At 50.6% G+C, this 14,296-nt stretch overlaps 1 protein-coding gene across 5 annotated transcripts in view; it reads right to left on the reverse strand.

Moving 5' to 3' along the window:
- Dgkz (diacylglycerol kinase zeta) overlaps positions 1–14,296 on the reverse strand; it is a 44,747-nt gene that overhangs the window by 26,113 nt on the left and 4,338 nt on the right. For 2 of the 5 annotated variants that reach the window (XM_070032477.1, XM_070032475.1), the window contains exon 1: positions 4,651–4,923. The exons of 2 other annotated variants lie outside the window; for them this stretch is intronic. In XM_070032477.1, the coding sequence (XP_069888578.1) occupies positions 4,651–4,811 (161 nt within the window). In that variant the 5' untranslated portion in view covers positions 4,812–4,923. Of the gene's footprint in view, positions 1–4,650; positions 4,924–6,770; positions 6,947–14,296 lie in introns of those variants that run through there. One more of the 5 variants, XM_070032473.1, reaches the window with a different exon arrangement.

The following is a 14,296-nucleotide window of genomic DNA, read 5'->3' on the forward strand; positions in this document are numbered from 1 at the left end:
TCCTGTCTGGACATGAGTGTCAACCAGGTCCTGTGCTGAGAGCCACAGGGTAGGGAGGATACTGCAGCCCTGATTTGGGGCTGATAGTCTAATTATATCTGTGGGTCCTGCATGAAGTGTAGAGCTGAGAGTAAGAAATGGTGAGTGTCTGACAGCATCCCGGGAGGCTCCAGGAAGGAGGGGGGCCATGAGCCTGGAGGTAGGTATGGCACACACTGGCCCCTCCTTGAGCTGAGGGTTGTTTAGGCGGCCGCAGCCGTTTCCAGGACAAGCAGAAGAAAGGTTGGAAGGTGTCATAGAAGGCTTAGGGGTACCAGTGGTGGAATCTCATATTAGCCTGGCTAGTTGTGACACCTTGGCTGAGTCAAGGCCATCTAGCAGGGCCTCTGTCTTAAGGGACAGAGTGGGGTGGGGCCAGGTGATAGGAAACCCGCCCTTCTGCTGCATTCTAATTGGCTCTACTCTGGCAGCTAGAGTATCCGGTAACCAGCAGGAGGAGACTTGGGCCACCCACAACAGGTGCAAGTGAACTAGCTGGCAGGAGAATCTCACTTGCTGTCCGTGGCAGCTGTGGCCCTCTTGTGTCACTCTGGTGATACTGCGGGGCAGGACTCAGGGTCAGCTTCAGGAGCTTGCAACTCTCTTGCCTTTATAGCTTCTGAAGAGACCCTGTTTCTTTTAGGGGCTAGATCAACTCAAACCTCAAGATTAGCTAACCTCCTCCTCTGCTCCAAGAAGATGATAGCCTCCGCTATCTAAAGTGGTCCTTCTTCTGTCCTTGTTTGAGTGGACATCCACTCTTGTGCAGTCTAGTGCCAAATGCAAATCCTGGGTGGCTCTATAACCCTCTGGGACTTGACTTTTTGGGAATATGGCTCAGAGACAAAAATGACAGAAACTGCCCATCCCCTATCCACCTTTGAGCCAGGTACTTTGGTCCATGAGGCAGACACCAGGAGAACCCTATCCTAATTTCCCAACCTCTGGCACATAGCCTTGTGAGGAGAGCAAATAAGTAAGAGACACAGCTCAGTCACTGAGGTCCCTTCCTCCCCAAACTGGCTGGAACCCAAGGACCTGCACTTGGGCCTACCTCCCAGGGCCACCTGAGCTGTTCCCAGTATTAGCCTAAGTGAGACAAACCACTCAAAGAGGCTTCTTTTACTTCCAGACATCCTGGCGCCACAAACAGGGCTTCTGGGCTCTCTGAATGAGAGACATCCCTCAACAATCCCTCCCTACTCGTTGCAAAACCAACCCAAACAGGCTGCTTCCGCTCAGGGTGCCTGGCGGGCACCTGCGGCTAGCCTTGACTTCAAGACCTGGTTCATCTGGCCTGTGTGGCATCAGCTCTAAATAAGACCTATTGTGTCAAACTTGTTCCACAGGTGCATCTCCTGCCCTCTGGGAGCTTATGAGTTTAAGACTAATGGAGGGCAGGGGACCACAGAGCAGATGCTCACCCTCCCAGGGGCTCTGCTGGCCAAAGCTCCTTCTGTCTAAATGTGCAAGGTGCCAGGTAATTTCTGATGCCCCTGGGGTGCAAACCCAGCGAATCCATAAGCTGTGTGACCTGCCCAGAATCAGGCTGCTGGGACTGGGCCAGAGGACAAGTGAGTCCAAACCCCTCCCAGTGGGTCCCAGAGCAGAAGGAGCAGACAGTCAACCTCCTTCCCACCGGAGACAGGCTGGCCCTTAAGCCAGAGAAAAACTGCAAGTCCTAGGTTTACAGGACTGACACCTCCCTTCTTTCTCCTCCTTAGGGGGCTCAGGTTTCTCTGCATGGAGAAATGAGGAAGGATGAAGATGGGGGTGGGCTGAGAAGATCACAGCTCAGCTTTGTGTCTCATTGAACTAAAAAAAGGGAGAAATGTGCTCCCCAGTTTTCCAGGGTCCTATCACTTTTAGGAGAGATGGGCTTCAAGGAAATGTCTCTTTAAGGAAGATGCCACAGAGACTGTGCTTTCTGACTGGACCAAGCAATGGTAAGTATGTGGTACCATACTACACAGCAGTCATTACAGATTCCCCCTCCCCAATACAAACACAAACACACACACAGAGCTGAAATTTAAATGTACACACACACACACACACACACACACACACACACACACACACACACACACACACACACACACACACACACACACACACACACACACACACACTGAGAGCTGAAATTTGAATGTAGAGTTTTTAACACAGTTTCAGCAGCCACCACTACCACAACCTAGGTTATCCGTGACCTTCCTTCTAGCCACTGCCCATTCACTTCTCAGGCCCCTCATCCAAGGTCTGAGGTGTGAATGTGAGTAAGGCGAGGAGGAGCAGGATGGGAGTTGCACAGTGTGGGTGTCCAAGGAGAGGGAAGTGTTAGGTTAAAAATAAGCATGGAACCTGGGGAAAGATGGAGAGATGGCTTCAACTGGGGTAGTTAGGGCTTCAACTGGCGGCCAGTAACAAACAGTGACAGGACCACACAAACAGCATTAAAGAGGGCAGAGCCCCAAGCAAAGATGTGTCCCCTGTCACCTGGCCATCAAATCAAGTAAAAGGAGGGAGGCCAGTCCCAGTGAGCACTAATTCTGAGCTCCCAGTTCTGCCAGGGAAAGTAGTTCTCTCTGCTGTGTTCTCTGAATACATTCATTTCTGAAGGCCCCACTGCCCTCAGTGCATTGCTATGAAGCAGAGGACGCTGCTTCCAGGCCTCCAGAGGGGTTCTTTTGATTTTCCTCTCATTAGGCATCCTATCAGATCATGCCCCACCCCAAGGGTTGATGTAATACCGTGCTCCTCAAACTTTACACACATCAGAATTACGTGGGGATGTTCTAAAAAAGAAAGAAAACAATTTTTTTAAGCTCTGGTCCCATTTCCAGATCTGATAAGCCAGATATGCCAGGGGTAAGATCTAGGAATCTGAACTTAAAGCTCCCCAGGTCTCTGTGATCCTGGTAAAGAAAAAGGGATGGATTTAGGAATCACACCAACAGGAGTTCAAACGCTCTCTCTGTTTCTGGCTTGCTATGTGACTCTAGGCAAAAGGTTTTTCTCTCTGACCCTATGATTTTCTTTTTCATGTAGAGAAATAGAGAAATAACCAACCTGTCTGTCCTTCCTTCCTTCTTTCCTGTCTTTTTTTAATTTTTTTAAAAGAGAATTATGTAAGATGGGGCATTAATGGCTCATGCCTGCAATCTTAGCTACTCAGGAGGCTGAGATCTGAAGATATAGAGGTTCAAAGCTAGCTTGGGCAGATGAATCCATGAGACTTATCCCCAATTAACCAGTAAAAAGCTGGAAGTAAAAGTGTGGCTCCACTTCAAGAGCACTAGCTTTGTGCAAAACAAAACAAAAAAAAAAAAGAATTATTTAAAGGTACCTGTTAATTTTCTTGTGTCCTCAATATGCTTGAGGCTCATCCTTACATACATGTCTGTGCCCTTTAGAAAGGGATGCAGCGATATAAGTCAGGAGTACCCAACACTACCTATGGTGCCCCACAGGTAGTGACAGGAAGTCTCTAGTGGAGCCCCTCCCGAGCCTGTGAACACTGGAGGCTACATCCTGCAGAGATGGGTGTAAGTGCTCCATCTTGCAGGGCTGTGGGTGACAAACATGAACACCAGAAGCTGTACTGCCTGCCCTGTTTTACATGACATTGAAGCCTGTGAGCCCACGGAGTTCCATCTGCCAGTGTATGTAAAGATCCAGATCTCTGTATGTGGTGTGCTCAGTGACACACTGCAGGTGCAAAGAGCAGTGCCCAGGTTAGGGAAAGATAGCCACAGGGCCACTGACCCACAGAACAGGAGAAAACCACCCAGTTATTGAGAGGTGAGGTCTACTCTGGGAAGGGACAGACAGGGCAAAGCACAGGAGGGGCCAATATGATGAAGGCCAGGCATATGGCGAAAGTGACAGGAAGGCCGTGGGCAGAGTCCAAATGATCAGAGTCCAGTCTGAGGTAGCTCTGGGGTCTTAGCTGACTGGCTGCAAGTCAACTGTCTGTCACAAGCACAATGTGGTGACATTTGGAGTGCTGGGGGGGGGGGGGAGAGGGGGTGGCTACAGCCCACTTTACCCCTTTTCCAGAAAGGGACAGGAGGTAAGGGAGAGATGAGGATTACCCAGCAGGGGATGGCACTGGGGACTCCCTGTTAATTAAGAGGTAGAGTAGGTGGTCAGCCTCCCCCAAGAAGCAGCTTAAAACGTTGAGCAAGTAATTAGATCAGCGGCCAGCGCTCTGGGGCCAGCCATGTGTCATGTCACTACATAGTGGCCACACGGGGTAGACGCCAAGCAGTGGCGGTCATCAGCAAACAGGTACCACGGAAGCCCAAAGGGCACCATGACCCTCGCCTCACTGGGGCCAGAGGGCTCCGAGAAGCCCGGTCCTATCCGAGTCCAGAAGTCACAGGGGTTCCCGCCGGCTGGCGCTTAGGAGTTGGGGTGACCGCGTCTCCCTGCTGGAGCACTAGGCGCTGACCCTGCCACGGTGCTAAAGGTGAAGCGCATTACACCACCTCCACGTTCCTGGGCCAGCCCCCCGACCCAGTGCCCACGCCACGGCCGCCCGTCCCGCCCCGCACACACGGGGTGCGTCCCCGGGTACCGGGCGCCGGGTCCCGCCACGGCCCCGCTCACCTGTGCCCGAAGAGCCGCAGCCCCGGGAAGCGCCGCTTGCTGAGCCGCCGAGGCGCCTTGTCCGGCTCGGGACCCGCGTCGCGCTCGGAGCCGCTGGACGAGGCGGAGGCCGACTCGGAGTCGCTGCTCCGGGCCTCGGGGCTACCGTCCCGCGGCTCCATCCGGCCCTAGCCCCGGCCGGCGGCGGGCCCGCAGGAGACGTCCATGCCGGGCCGGCGGCCGGGGCTCAGCACGCCGGCTCGGCGCCGCCCGCGGTGGCCATGGCGCGCGCTCGCCCCGCCCGCCCCGCGCCGCGCGCCTCCGCGCCCCACGCCCAGGTGCCCGGGAAGCGGCCGCCGCTGCCGCCGCTCCAGGAAGTACCGCCAGCCGCGGCCGCAGGACCCCGCATAGCTGGCCGGGCCGCTGCCTGCCCGCCGACGAGCACGCCCCCTCGACCGCGCAGCGGCAACCGGCCCGCGGCGCCCTCTGCCGACCGCAGCCCGCGACGCAGCCCGCCCGACTTGACATGAGGGCGTGGTTATTCGGGGGCGGGGCCTCTTCGGGCCCCGCCCCTCCCCGCTCGGAGCCCGGTCAGCCTGAATCCGGACAGAATTTCCTGGCCAGACACGCGCACGCCGCACGGGGATGCGCAATGGTCTCTTCTCCTTAGCTCTCTTCATCAAACAACCTACAGGATCACAAGTGCCCGCCTGCGAGGACAGCTGTCACCACCTCCCTTCCCACACCCACGAGGAATATATGCCTTTCTCGCTCACCCAGTGTCCCTCTCAACCACTCATATAGTCTCCACCCTTACTAGTTGGCTCTCCTTCAGGCCCACGGGCCAAAAGTCACACAATGCTCCCCATGCATGCAGAATCACCAAGCCTGTCACACACAATTAAGCTCACTCATTACTCAAGTTCACACTCCCCAACCCAGACTCTCACGCCCAGTGAGGAAAATCATTTAATGACCCTCACTCACACCAATAAAGAACTTAACTATTTCTCAAACAAAGGCATCCTTCCACAGCTATTCACAGGGCTTTCACCCCGTCACCCCCTCCTCACTCACATACAGAATTTTCCCAGCACAAAGTCCAAATGGTACCTCTCGATCTCTTCTACTACTGGAATCATTTGTACACCTCTTACACACTCAAATATATACTCAAAATGACAACACAACTCACATCCTTATGTACCTATATATCCTTATAAAATATACACATTTATCTCCTATACACGAACAACCCCAGGACAATAGTTACAGGACCACAACCCTCCACCACACACACACACACACACCTCTCAAGGTAGTAGAGGCTGTCCTCCAGAAATGAGAGCTTCTGAAACCGGAATGGTCATTTGTGGGGACTCAAATCAAAGCTGGAAACTGGAGTCTTTCTCCTCCCCAAACCATGCTACCCTAAAGCCTTCTGTTTCATTTCTCATGCTATTCTGTAGAGCCACATCCTGTTGCCTTCACTTTCACCACTTTTCCAGCCTGAGCCAGACACGAATAGCCAAGACTCGGGGACTGTGACCTGTGAGCAGGCCTGGGAGTTTGAGCAACAGCCAGCACCCAGAGGCCAAGCATCCTCTCCTGCTCCTTTCCAGTGGACCTGGAGAGCGGCTGTGCAACCCCAGTGCTCCAGCCGGCATCGGGAGCCAGCCTAGGCAGGAAGAGGGAAGAGAAATTCACAAATGGCCTGAACCTGGCCTCTTGGGGTGCATGGGTTTTCTTTGGGGAAGTTTCCCAATCATGGTTCTTAGATCAAGCTCCAGAGGAAGGGCCTAGAGGCAGCTGGAGATCCCACTGACTTCACAGAGACCCTACAGGGAGTTCAGAGACCTCCAATACTGAACGTCACACTCCTGGGGTGAGGGAGGGGGCTCCTCTCCCCACACACCCCGGATGTTAGCTCCCTGGACTCATAGCCTCCTGGGATCTCAGCCTTCCACCCTCTATCCCCCAACAATGGAAATGGAGGTGTTCTCACTGCGCCCTCCCCTGTGGCCTGTGCCTCCACAAAACTGTAGAATAAGGGTCAGGGGATGCCACATCTGCCACTCTTCTACCCCCACAGGGAGGGGGCAGCGTCCCCATGCCCACACTCAGGTCACCCGTGTACCTACTGTGTCTGAGGGGCCTCAGCTGGGATCTGTGGCACGTCCCAGGAGCGGTAGCGCCACATCTGCCTCAGTGTCCCAGGCAGCTCCCCTTCTTCTGTCCCCAGCACCTCGGTGGGGCCCAGAGCTGCGGCCACATCGCAGCCTCCCCCGGCACTGTGGCCAGCCCCCACTACGCTCATCCTGCCCGGCGACTCTCTTCCTCTTTCGGCACTTCCTGACCAGGGGCGGGGTGGGGGGGCTGCTGGAAGACCAGCTGGCCGCCCAAGCAGAGGACCACAGGGCTGGTAGGCGCCTTCCGCCGGCTGAGGCAGGAGGCTTGCTGGGGTGAGGAGCTGCCTGGGAGGGCGAGGGGCAGGTGGGGACAAGCCTAGCCCAGCAGCTAGGAGACAACCATAGGAGTCAGAGGCTGCCAGGCAGCCATCAGGCCTGTCTGGGCTAGAATCTACATCGGGCCCCCATCTGGCTTTCTTCTCTTAAGTAACTTCTCGGATTATCACCCCTTGGTCTTGCCAAAGGCCTTTGCTTTATGACAAGCTGTTGGTGGGCTGGCAGGCCCTTCCCAGTCCACAGTGATTACAGTTTTCTTTCCTTAGAACCTGGGTATACTGTACCCTCAACACAGGATCAGGCACGTGGGACCTAATCAGTGATGTAGGGAAAAGAGCAAAGAGGGTGGAGCCCAAAGACATAGGCTCATGCCCTTGTTTTCTCTCTCTTACGGGCTGTGTGACATGAATCCAGTCATTAAACCTCTCTGAGTCAACTTCAGTTGTTGTAGGCTATAAACAGACAAAGGAACAAAAATGCATGTGATAGCGAACTTCACTGAGCCTTGGTTTCCTCATCTGTAAAAGACAATACTAACTCAGACTTGTGGAGTTATATATATGAGGAACATCAAGAGGTGGGAAGGTTTACAGATTATTCAATAAATGTTTATTGGTATCGGGTATGCATTGCACATTGTATGAGAATGTAACAGTGAGGAACACAGTGGGGCTGTACCCTCATAGAACTTCAGACGCCAGTGAAGAAGACAGCCAGGAAACGAATAATCTGCATGTGATATAATCAAGTGTCAGACAATGAGATGTGCTATAAAGAAAAGGGAAACAACAACAACTGAGATCGGGCAGGGCCTCTCAGAGGGGCATTTGAGAACAGACCCAAATATATCATGGTAGCAGACCATGCATTGAGACTAGCATTTTAGGTGGAAAGGAACAATAACAGCAGGGAAAGGAATATATTTACTGCATTTGAAGAAGAGCAAGAGAAAAAAAGAGGCGAGTGTGCCTGAAGAACAGAAAGCTCAGGGATTGCTAGAAATATCTGGAAGGCTCCCCAAAAGACATCCAGCACTAGAATCTGGCCTCAACATGGAGACTTAGCAAGTAACAGGTAAGGCACATACTTACTCTTTATCTTAGGGGTCTGTGGAGGAAATCTTACCTTCCTCAAGCATAATTTCTCTCTCTCTCTTTCCCTCTCTCTCTCCCTCTTCTTTCTTTCCCCTTTCTTTCTTTCTTTCTTTCTTTCTTTCTTTTCTTTCTTTCTTTCTTTCTTTCTTTCTTTCTTTCTTTCTTTCTTTCTTTCTTTCTTTCTTTTTCTTTCTGCCTTCTTTAATCACACTGCTCTATAATTAGTTCTTTAGTTGTGTATGTGTTTGTTACTCCAGCAAGGCTGTGAGTTTCTCGAGGACAGAAACAATGTCAGTTGAGTCCAATAAACATTTACGCTACCAAACCTGCAGAGAGAAGGCAACAATGCCATCTGACTCTTTAAAACCTCCATCTGGGGCTGGAATTGCCTTTGTGTCTCTTGTAATTAGGACATAATTATTTCCCAATAGTCTGTTTAATTAATGCCTGCTATAAAATAAATAAGACTCAATCATAATAATAGTTAATATTTCTTGGACACTTCTGGGATAGAATATATAACTTGATAACTTACCGAATATACATAACTTACTGAAAATATTATTAGCTCTTTAAATCCTTTCATGTGTGTGTGTGTGTGTGTGTGTGTGTGTGTGTGCACGCACGGCGTGTGCACGCGCACTGGTCTTATGGCTTGAACTCAGGGCATGAACTCTGTCCTTTGAGCTTCTTTTTGCTCAAGGCTCATGTTCTACCACTTGAGCCACAGCACCACTTCAGGCTTTTTTGAGTAGTTCATTGGAAATAAGAGTTTCATGGACCTTCCTGCCTGGGCTGTTGAACCTTTTTTTTTGTCAGTCGTGGGGCTTGAACTCTGGGCTTGGGTGCTATCCCTCAGCTCTTTCTTCAGCTCAAGGCAAGCACTATATCGCTTGAGCCTCAGCGCCACTTCCAGGGTTTTCTAATGGTTTATTGGAGATAAGAATCTCATGGACTTTCCTGCCTGGGCTGGCTTTGAACCGTGATCCTCAGATCTCAGCCTCCTGATTATCTAGGATTACAGGCATGAGCCACCAGCGCCCGGCTGGGCTGTTGAACCTTGACCCTCAAATGTCAGCCTCCTGAGTAGCTAGGATTACAGGTATGAGATTAATCCTTTCCTGATCCTATGATGCAATTCTTATTTTTCTATTTTTACATGGGGAAACTGAGGCATAGGGATGGACAAACTGCTTAGTCCCCTATTTTGGTTTTGTATGGAAATATCAAGGTGGAATCCTTTTTGTACAATCAGTATAAGCAGCTGGGCAAACCTAACTACCCAGATCTAACCTAACTATTGAGATCTGAGGATCATGGTTCAAAACCAGCCTGAGCAGGAAACTACATATATATATACATATATATATATACATATACATATATACATATACATACATACATATATACATATATATATATATGGGGTCCAGGTTCTGAATCCAAGCCCCAGCAGCAAAACAATTGCTATAAGCTAATTAATTTTTTTTTAAAGAAAAAAAAAAAGAATCACCCCAGAGATAAAGAAATCCTATTGTCTTTCTAAGGTTGGGGACAAGGCTAGGTTCGGCACCCCTTTTCCCTAACAGGTCTCCTTCTAAACCACCCTGTGTGATTCCTTCAAGGTAAGATCTGGATCTGTGCCCACCAAGCCAGAGTCTGTTCTGGAAAAAGGCTGTTGCAGGGCCCAGCCTTCCTCGCCCAGGCATTCTGCAAGTAGCTCTAGCAGTTAAACAGAGGAAATGGGGCTGGGCTTGTTTTCCATCCGAGGCTTTGGCAGTCTCTGGAGCAGCAGAGAGCAGGAAATGGGGCTCCTAGAGGGGAAGCCAGGCAGGCCGCAGGCTTTGAATCTCAGAGCAATTACGACTTGGGGCCAGGGCCTTCGTGGGTTCTTGGATTTGTAGTCTTCAAAGCTATCAATGGCAGCTCTGCCTTGCAGGTTGGGAAGGTGAACAAGGCTGGTGGTGTCCTTGGCCCTTCCTAGAACAACCTGTGCTAGTGCTGGGGGACCCTTCGGAATCCGCCCAGGTACACACAGGAAGGAGAATCTGGGTAACAAAATTATTCTTGGCTTTCTTGAGGCCCTAGAGGATGAAGTGTTCTACTTTCCATGGCCTGGATGAGCAAGTGGGAGCTGGGGAAAAGAAATGTACCAGGCCACCAAACTCTCAACCCACAACCTGGACATCCTCTGTTCTCAAAACCTGCCAAGCCAGTCTCCTTGGCCTAACCTTCAGCGCTCTTTGTGCTCTGGCTCCTCCTGTTTTCTTGCCTCTTTGTCCAGGCATTCCCTACAAGAGATATGCTCTCAACTTACATCAGGCTAGTGCAGGCTTCATAATCGGTGCTCAATAACTGTTTATTCCTTCCCTTTCTTCTCTTCTTTTCTTTCTTCCTTTTTCACTGGTCACAGGGCATGAACTCAGGGCCTGGGCGCTGTCCCTGAGCTTTACTGCTCAAGGCTAGAGCTCTATCACTTTGAGTGCCACTTCTGGTTTTCTGATGGTTAATTAGACATAAGAGTCTTACAGACTTTCCTGCCAGGGCTGGCTTCAAACCATGATCTGAGGCTCCGGAGTAGCTAGGATTACAGGCATGAACCACCAGCACCTACCTTTCTTCCCTTTCTTTTCACACATAATATGCAGCCCTGACTCCTGTCATTTCACTCTGCTGGGCTGTCTAACCTTATCTGCCCTTGATATCCAACTAGTCAGAATCTCCAGTCTTCAAACCCCAGCTTAAGCAGCAGCAGAGCTAGGAAGTAGCTGTTTCTAAGATTTTTCTCTACAACTAACAGTTTTATTTGTCTTCCTGGTCCCCAAGTTTATATTATGCATATAGTATTTTATAAAAGTGAATCAAGTCAGCATTTGTACCCCACTGTCTTACCTCTGACACTTGTGTTACCAGTAACATTGTATTATTGATTATTATACATATTAGTATTGTACATGATTTTTTTGGTGGTGGTGAGGGACCACTAAAGTATTTGCCTAGCAAGTATTCAACCACTCCCAACTCTTCTTGCTTTTAGTTTTTTTATTTTATTTATGAATAGGGTCTTACATTAATACCTATGCTAGCCTGGACTATGATCCTCCTATTTTTGCTTCCCACATAGCTGGGATGAAAGGTATGAGCCACTGCACCTGCCTTTTTTTTCTTTCCTTCTTTTTTTGTCAGTCGTGGGGCTTGAACTCTGGGCTTGGGCGCTATCCCTGCACTCTTCAGCTCAAGGTGAGCGCTCTACCACTTGAGCCACAGCGCCACTTCCGGTTTTCTAGTGGTTAATTGGAGAGAAGAGTCTCACGGCAGCGGGGCGCTGGTGGCTCACGCCTGTAATCCTAGCTACTCAGGAGGCTGAGATCTGAGGATCGCGGTTCAAAGCCAGCCCGGGCAGGAGAGACCGTGAGACTCCTATCTCCAATAAAACCACTAGAAAACCAGAAGTGGCGCTGTAGCTCAAGTGGTAGAGCACTCGCCTTGAGCTGAAGAGCTGAGGGACAGCGCCCAGGCCCAGATTTCAAACCCCACGACCGACCAAAAAAAAAGTCTCACAGATTTTTCTGCCTGGGCTGGCTTTGAACTGTGACCCTCAGATCTCAGCTTCCTGAGTAGCTAGGATTAGAGGTGTGAGCCACCAGCGCTTGGCTTTTATAAGATTCTTGAATTCTGGTCTGGGAATGTGGTTTAGAGGTAGAGCGCTTACCTAGCATGCATGAAGCTCTGGGTTTGATTCCTCAGTACCAGATACACAGAAAAAGCCAGAAGGGGTGCTGTGGCTCAAGTGGTACAGCATTAGCCTCGAGCAAAAAAAGAAGCTCAGGGACAGTGCCAGGCCCTGAGTTCAAGACCCAGGACTGGCAGCAAAAAATAAAAATGAATCTTGAATTCTAAGCTTTTCAGTGATGGGTACAGAGGTATCTGCTCTGTACTTCCTGAAGAATTTCCAATGCCTTGAATAAATGTCCAAAACACCAAGAGGAGGAAGAGCTTCTTGTTTGCATGAGTGGCTGTTGTAAGGCGTGCTGGATTTGTAAAGTTTCAGTCCTTCCCTAGCAGCTAGGCCTGTGGTCCAGGTCCCTGCTGAAGCCCTTGGGAGCAACCCAAAGCCATAGATTACTAGTCGATCACTGGCTCTACCCAGACACTGAGCCACTCCCTCACTGAGGAGACAGATGTACCTGAGTTGGGCTGCAGGCTAGTGCAAGGGCCAGATGGGAATCTGGTGAGACTCCTTCTGTGACAGTCTCATGAAAGAAAGCCTTGTCCAGAAGGAAGTCTGACCAGAAGGAGGAACCTGGGACTCTCTTCCATTGGGGCAGGAAAACAGAGTCTAGCACTCAGGCTGTTGCTTATCTGTCAAAGGTGGTCTTCAAACCATGATTGCTTGAAATGTGTTTTGGTTCTTCCTAAATCCTCAGGCCAGATGTGAATGAGAAGCCTGCGTGGCTCTCCTCTGTCTCAGGATATAGTCTAGGAATTTCCTTCTAATCTTAAGCTGGATTACACCAAATTCAGAGCAGGATCAGCAGGTATTCTGTCCTCCAAACTTCCCACCCCCACACAGGGTCACAAGTCCTGATTAGAAAGCCTCCTTTTATACCTTCCTCCCCTATCCCCTCTCCCATAACCCCTCCCAGATACATAGTATAGAGCCCAAAGGAAAAGAACCCATAGGATGAAAGGTCAGGCCCTTCTTGGAGGTGGACAGTGTTTAGAAAAAAAAACAACAAAAAGCTTAGAAGTAAAATAGCTGTGACCCTGTATCCAGGTTTCTGGCTATATGATCTTAATCATTTGCTTAACTTCTCAACTGTAAACTGCTTCCTCCCAATGCTTCTAACCCTCATTCTCTCCTCTGCCCATGGCTGCCTCCCCGATATCTGTAGGTAACAAACAGGCCCAGCTGTGGAGCCCAGAAGCCTTCCCTACTTTCTTCAGGTATCACTATCAGGTTCCCCAGGATGCACCAGCCCTTGTTTTTGGGCCCTGATCCCTGAGAACTCTTTTGAAATTCCCTGCCATGAAAATGGTCCAAATGAAGCAAAAAACCCCACAACTCTAGGCTTCCTGGTGCCTGCCTCAGCAGTACTCCCAGAGAACCTCTTCAAACTCCAGGTATCTAACTAGCTCTGCCAGCAGTCCTCCAAATGCCCAAATAACTTGTGTCCCTAGGGTGCAGGAAGTGGGAGGCACATGAACTGCTTGGGATACAGTGTACCAAAAATAGGTGTAGATTAGACCCTCTGGGCACCACTCACCTGGACCTTTCACTCCATCTTTCCCATCGACTTGAGAGGAGGATGGAGTTTGGGGCAGGGCACAGGCCTCCACACCCTTCCAAAGGAAGAAAAATGGACAGATCCCCAACTTCCGGCTTCCTCTGGCAACGGCCCCCTTCCCTCTCCTGGCTCCAGCTCAGCTCTCTGCCCCCGGTTTTTGCATTTTTAATTCAGGACAGAATGTGATCTCTTGCAGCTCCTTGCTTTATCCTGTTGCTATTTAAATTACAAATCGGCCCCATCTCCCTGTCATTCTTAGGTTATTTTTAGCTTCTGGTAAATAGCAGCAGGGAGAGTGGGATCAGGTGCCCCTCCCTCCACGAGCTGTGATCCAGCTGCTGCGTGCCCACAGCAGGGGGCACCCTCCCCACACCAGCTCTCTTCATTGTGGAGGGGACAGGCAGAGGGACAGGCTGTGTGCTCAGATTTTGGTCTTAGTCTCCTTCCCCAGATCCCCCCACAAATGAGTAGCCAGCCTCCTGTGAGGCTCATGACGGGTCCTGCCATTCTGGGGTAAAAGCTCTAACTTGGGTTTCACCCATCCCTACACCCTTTAGTCAGAGGCTTTTTGCTTCTTTTCTGCTTTACTCTGTCTTTAGCCACTCCCTTGAGGTGTTATTGTTCCCATTTTCCATGTGAAGAAACAGTCAGAAGTGAAGCTACATATGCAGGGTCAAGGCTGCAATCTGAACTGAGTATCGGGCCCAGAAGGAAGCCCGTGTGCAGGGCCACAGCTGTCTCTCTTGCAATCCAGGTGTCACTGAGCCCAAGTAATGCTCATTGTCCCCATCAGCATGTTTCCCTGTGTGTGTGAAACCCC

Source organism: Dipodomys merriami, unplaced genomic scaffold, assembly GCF_024711535.1.
Source record: "Dipodomys merriami isolate MVZ:Mamm:240054 unplaced genomic scaffold, mDipMer1.0.p SCAF_21, whole genome shotgun sequence".
Classification (NCBI taxonomy): Eukaryota; Metazoa; Chordata; class Mammalia; order Rodentia; family Heteromyidae; genus Dipodomys; species Dipodomys merriami.